The 6,430-nt window shown below is 40.0% G+C and overlaps 1 protein-coding gene across 1 annotated transcript in view; it reads right to left on the bottom strand.

Moving 5' to 3' along the window:
• The window catches only part of PLEK (pleckstrin), a 37,423-nt gene extending 31,339 nt beyond the window's left edge, over window positions 1-6,084 (bottom strand). The window contains exon 1 of the mRNA XM_019636004.1: window positions 5,952-6,084. Within this exon, the coding sequence (XP_019491549.1) occupies window positions 5,952-5,993 (42 nt within the window). The 5' untranslated portion in view covers window positions 5,994-6,084. The remainder of the gene's footprint in view (window positions 1-5,951) is intronic.
• Between the last annotated feature and the right edge of the window lie 346 nt (window positions 6,085-6,430).

Here is a 6,430-nt window from a genome sequence, read left to right as displayed (position 1 = left end):
GAAAAAAAGAAGCTCTATGAGTCAGCAGTTTGATGTGGGTTGTCAAAAAAAACTAAAGTCATTGTAGGCTACATAAACAGAAGCATAAGATCTAAAGTGAGGAAACTAATATTCTGACTTTAAATGGAGCATAACCAGCAGGTGACCATGGGCCCTGGAGCTGGATGGCCCAGGTTCAAATCCCAGCTCTGCCACATCCTAGCAATGTGACCTTGAGCAGGTTTTTACACCTCATAGTCAACATCCTGCAAATGGGGATAGCACGACTATCCATGTCTTAGGGTTATTGGGAGATTAAACAATCCATGTAAATTATTTAGGGCAGTATCTAGAACATAGTAATCACTCAATCAGTATTACCTATTATTCCCTGTAATTCTGTGCTTATCAGGTGCACCTAGAGAACAACATTGAGTTCAGGAAACCTCAAAGCTGCTAATAAACCAGAGCCTGTTCAAAAAAGATGATAGCATCTTTCTTGGGAAACGGTTGAAGGGACTGGCTAGGTTTTAGCCCAAAAAGAGACAGGCAGAGTAGAAAAGGACTGTCTTCAAAAGTGTGAAATATTGTCATAGATTGAAATCCCAGTAGGTGGGGGTTTCAGAAAAAAGAGTTTGCTGTATAACAAGGGAGAAAGTTAAATTAGTGAGTTCCCTGACACAAGAGACATTCAAGTATTCTTGGTAACAGAATAGCAAAAAACAAACAAACAAACAAAAAACACAGACCACAGATGGGAAGTTCAATTAAATACTTATTTCAATACTTAACATTTCTTTCAACCCTCAGATTCTACATATTTATTCCCAAAAGACTGTAGAACCTACTATCCCATAGTCTTCAATTTCCAGACTTCCCTGCCAGCCCTTGGGTTTCATCTGTAAGCCAAAAATAAATAAGTCTTAAAAACGTATTTAACGTGATCATCTAAAAATGAGTACCCCACTAGGAATTTTTTTAATGCGTTAAAAGTTGCTGTAATGTGGACCCCTGATTCCTTGGTTTTTATGAGTCTATTTTAGTCAAATTTCTTTCTTTGAGACATGTTAATTCAGTCAAGAATGATAGAGCAGCTCCTATGTACAAGACACTGGCCTGGATGTTGGAGTGTAAAATAGAGTCAGACGGCCTCTGCTCTCAAACGGTTCACAGTCTGATGGGGCAGGGGGAGCGACCCTGATGGACAACTCCAGTTCAGTGTGATGAACGCACAAAGTGGGTCATGCCTTCCTGTGTATGTGCAGCTACACTGAAGAAGCCACAACTCACTTCTGAGGGTTGAGGTGACTTTAGTTTAGTGTTTGGAACCCACACCTTCCTGAACGTCTCCTTTCCCTGCAACTTCTCTTTTCAGATGTTGACGTATAGCTGGAATTCAAAGGAAAGTTACATTACGGTCAAAATTACGTATCTAACTGAAGCAGAACTGTGAGTTAGTATCATCCATTCTCCCATACTCTCATGGGGCACGTATTTTGAGTTGGTGTTGCATTAAATTAAGTCCTTGTTTCCATTGCATCATAAATCGTTTCTTCTAGTTCCCCAATCTGACCCATGAAATCCCTTGTATAACATCCCAGGTAAATGGTCATTTTGTGCTTATTTAAATTCTTCGAAGGCAAGGAAACAAATCTATTCAGTAGTATATTTTTTATATTAATAACGTCTTCCAGGTCAGATAATTTCACAATAAAAATATACTAGGTAAGCAATAAAGAAATGGCACCAAGTATTGAACAGCATCATTTCTGGCATCTTAGGAATCTGGGTTCAAATCTCAGCTTTGCCTCATCTATGCTGTGTGACTGTAGGCAGGTTACTTAATTTTTCCAAATATTAGTTTCCTCACCTGTAAAATGAAGATACTATTGTACCTACTTCCCACTGTCATAATGATTAAATAATGTACTTAAAGGGCTTAACACCGTGTCTAGCATGTAGCAGGTGCTCAAACAAACGTGGTTGCCATATCAGCAGATAAGATTATACAGCTTTGTATCACAATTCTGTAAAGTTATTCTGGCATAAGGTTCTCCTGAGTACCACCCATCACAGCAACAGTGCTTTGAACAAGAAAATCACTGCAAGACAAGCCCATGATGGCCCACATGTAACATGGTTAGGCACAGCTCTGTGTGCCACGGGGGCTGCACTGCTGGGTTCCAGTCCAGCTCTGCCACTTAATAGCTGTGTGACATTGGGGGGGGGGTCTCTTTGCTTCCCTGCACCTCAGTTTCCTCATCTGTCATGTAAGGCTAATAGTTGTACCCACTTTGTAGGATTGTTATAAGTATTAAGTGCATGAATGCATTACATGCTTAGATCTATCCCTGCTGAGAAGTAAGCACCACATGTGTTAGCTATTATGACGATGGTGAATCAATGGGTGCAAATCGCTGGGGATTATTTAACAGTCTTATGTCCAGAAGTTAAAGCAGCCGTGTGAAAGAAGTCCTAAGCCAAGACCGCTGACTCGCTTCCTTTTTCACCCCAGCCTTTCCTCCTTCCACCACAATTCTTTGCAGGCCCTTTTCTTTCCTCCCAAGCCACTTGTCCTTGGGCACCCTGAGCCCTGTGCTGTCTCCCAGCCTTACAGGCCACCCAATTCCCGAGCCACTCTTTGGGTCAGTCCTGCTGTGTGAAGTGCCTGCTGGACTAGTTGTCAAAAGGTCAAAAACAGTTTGCTCCATAAACCTCTAGGGATGAGTTTGGTTTGGGGCATGACATGGTGGAGTCCAGGTTACTGACTGTGTAACCGACTCCTCTCTCTTTTTTAAGCTATGATTATCACCACATCCAAATCAGTAGTATGTTTTCAAGGACCTCCAAAAGATGTTTATGTTTATTGGCTGGCAATAACCCCCAATCAGAGAGAAAGGGAAGCTGAGGTCACAAAATCAAATCTTACCCAGAATATAATTTGTCCAGGCCCCACTCTGGCTCTGGTAGGTTCATCTGACTTCCTTTGGCCAGCTTGGGTAAGCCTGCCTTTCGGAATGCTGCATAGCATCAATGAGACCGTGGGCTTTGCTGTTAGACTAGCCTGGGTTTGAATCCCAGGTCACCAGTTGGTGGACTGTGGGCATGTCATTTATTCCCTCTGAGCTTCAGTTTTCTCATCTGTCAATTGGGGATAAGGATACTACTGCATAGGGAGGTTAGGACTGAATGAGATCATGCTCATATAGCAACTGGTTCTCCATGGTAGACTCTAAATGCTCTGTTTTTTTACGGCAAAAAAATAGCAAGACTCTGAGGCAAAAAATTCTGGGTCTTATTTAGAATGAAAAAGTTGCAAAATGACAGTATCGTGAATTTTCCCTCCTTCTCTTAATCATCATTTCTACTTAAAGATCTTAGATAGGAGTCAATGGAGGAAACATTAATTATGAAATGTGGACAGTTATCTTTCCCAGAAGAAAAGCAGAAACATTTTAGAGTCAATGCCATTGATTACTGACCTCAAGATTTCTGCCTTGACAACATCCTTGCACCAAAATTTAAAAATTTTTTTCCACCCAAGATTTCTTTATCGCCAATACAATTATTTCATAAAACAAGAATAAGGAAAAAGATATTCTTTATTACCACCCAGGTATTTGAAACTGCATAAGAAAAAATGGTTAAGTGGAGGGAGATTTATATATTATTGCCTGTCATGTTTTAACATCAAAAACTATAGTCAAGGATTCTCACAGAGTTATCAAGAAAGATTTTCTTGGTCTTTTCTTCACTACTAACTTGGCAACCAACCCAGGAACCAGCACATATCCCCATGAAAATCTAGGAGAGCATCCCTTTCTGTTGAAGTGTAATCAACACTGATACTAATAATCATTGTCACTTATGTAGTGCCTACTATGTGCTAGGTTCCTGACATTTATAGTTTTTAACCTACATATATGAAGAACCTGAAAGAAACTTAACATCTAAAGGAATTGAGAACTTTGGTACCTTACTGGGAAATTCTTATTTCAAGTGTAATTCTGAAGCCAACAAAGGGACTATGCAGCCAAACAAGCATTTTTTTAAAATGACAAACTAAGGAATCTTAATATATTACAACAAAGAGTGTTCCAAAGCCCCTAGAGAAAAATGCAAAAATTATAGAAGATGTACATTGTAGACATGAAAATCATGGAAGATGAGAATTGTGGAAATATCAATATAAAATTTCACCATGTTTTTTTCTAGGTATGTTCTCTAGATAGGCTTATACAGGCCATTATCTGAAAGAATTACTCTCACTGAGTGAAGACTATTTATTAATTTAAGTCTTGACAACCCTAACTTATTTCTAGTGGGGCAGCTTCACTTATTAGAGATTTAACCTTCTAATATTTTTTATAATTTGTAGAGTTTAAAATATGCATACACAAACTTAATAACAGACATTTTACTACAAGATGTTTAAATTGCTTAAGACAAAAAAAATTTTTTGCAGAAAATGTTTCCATTCACCTTCTCTTCTCAGGACACTAGCCCAAGTGATCAGGAAAGAAATAAATCGACATTAAATTATTATTGGTTCTTAAAAAGAGTATCGGTGCCCATTGCAAAGAATCTACATATACTTCTGTGTACATAAGTGTGTCCTTTGCAAAGGATGTTTCAAAACATGGCCAACTAGAGAGAATATCAGCTCAGGGCTCATTTATCCTCCAGCATCCCCTTGTGCCTTTCACTACCATATGTGCATTACAAATCCTAACTTAAATTACATTTACTGTAAGAAAATCCTGGTGTATCAGATATAGCTCAGTGCCACAAGTCAGGGACCCAGGTCTCAAGAGAGTGGTGTTCTGGTCCCAATGCTGTCACAGCCATGTGACCTTGGGCAACCACCAAGCTTCCAGACCTCAGTTTCCTCTTCTGTTAATGAAGGAATGAGGCCCGATGATCTTAGGTCCCTTCCAGCTTTAAATCAAGACATAATCGGGCAGCAATGTGTACTGTTTAACCTCCCTCTACGTAGAACATTTGAGATAAAATATTAAACCAATGAACAGCCTAAAACACAGTCACAGTAGACATTCATTCAATTAAAAAGCTGGACATCTGAAGGAATGTGCTGAATTCAGTTCATTTCTGACATGCTTAGCTCACTCAGATCAATATGAGTGTGCTTATTTACGTAGATGTTACACACAGGATGCCCACAAGGGCTGTGTGTGAACTCAACATCCTGGAGAGTTTAATAGTGACATGGCATATACCCACCATCATAAGAAAAACCGACAGTGCTAACACAATCCAATTCCCTGATGACACAACAGTAAAACTAGGCATTTCTGAGTGTACGTGTGTCCCTAATTTCCAATCTTTGAAATGGTGCATCTACCTACCACCCTAATGGCACGTTACACAAATTCACTAAGACTTGTAAATAAGTAGATTTCAGCCCCGTAGAAAAAGATAAACTTTTTAATGCACCAATTCTTAGAAGACAGCCTAAGAAATAAGCTACAATTACGGTATTATTGTATCAACTCATCTTTAATCATTTTCTTCTTTCTCCCCTTAAAAAGAAAAACAGGGGGAGTGAAATTTAAGTAACAAATGAATAGTCTCTCCCAGTGACCTCTGTGGAGTCTTCTAGCATTATAGGCATGTGTGGCTCTTGAAAAGGGTGCTGTGAATCATGAGGGGTTTTGCTTAGGCCCCCACCTTCCAGACCCTGCAGCCTGGAGTTCTCAGTCTGACATGATCAAGCTGTGCTGACACCTGAGCTGGATTAGCTCACCTTTAAGAACCTGAATGCAGTGGAACCTGTACTGGTTTCCCCTGAACATTCTATATACATGCTGCGATGTTCTCCTAGTTCAACCCATTAAACCTTAGGTTCAGCAGTAAACATTCCTAAAATGAGTGGGTAAAGAGTGCAAAGCCAGACTCCAAACCTCCCCAGCCCCATCTCCAGTGACACCCTCGTAGGTGGCACTCCTGCTTACCCTTTTCACAAGGTAGCCCTCCCTGATGCGCTTTGGCTCCATGTCAGATGGACAAACACAAGGCCAGGTCCACTCTCAGACAAGTCCTCTCAGAAGCTCAGCCTCCTCTGAGAGCAGAGGCAGCTGTGGGCTGCTTTTCTTATAGTAAGGTCCCTTTCACAATTTCCCGTTGGCTGGTGATCGCATGATCACACCCTCTTCCCCTCACTGGGGTGGAAGATGAGAATAAGGAACTGCAGAGAGAAACAACACATTCTCTGCTAATGTTGGAAACTTCTTTAATGCATAGTTGGGTTGAATATTTACCCAACGCAAATTCTTATTACCATCAAGAAAATCATGCTCCTAAAGAGAAAAAAAAATGGTGAAAAGAAAGAGAAAAATAAACATGAAAGCCTTATTGGTGAAAATTGCCCTTGCTTACGAATTATTCTTGAGATCCTGGAAATGCTTAATAAAAATGTTAAGAAATTCAGGGC

This window comes from Hipposideros armiger, unplaced genomic scaffold, assembly GCF_001890085.2.
Source record: "Hipposideros armiger isolate ML-2016 unplaced genomic scaffold, ASM189008v1 scaffold_2, whole genome shotgun sequence".
NCBI classification, from domain to species: domain Eukaryota; kingdom Metazoa; phylum Chordata; class Mammalia; order Chiroptera; family Hipposideridae; genus Hipposideros; species Hipposideros armiger.
Note: the sequence above shows the minus strand (reverse complement) of the source record. Positions and strands in the feature narration are given on the sequence as shown.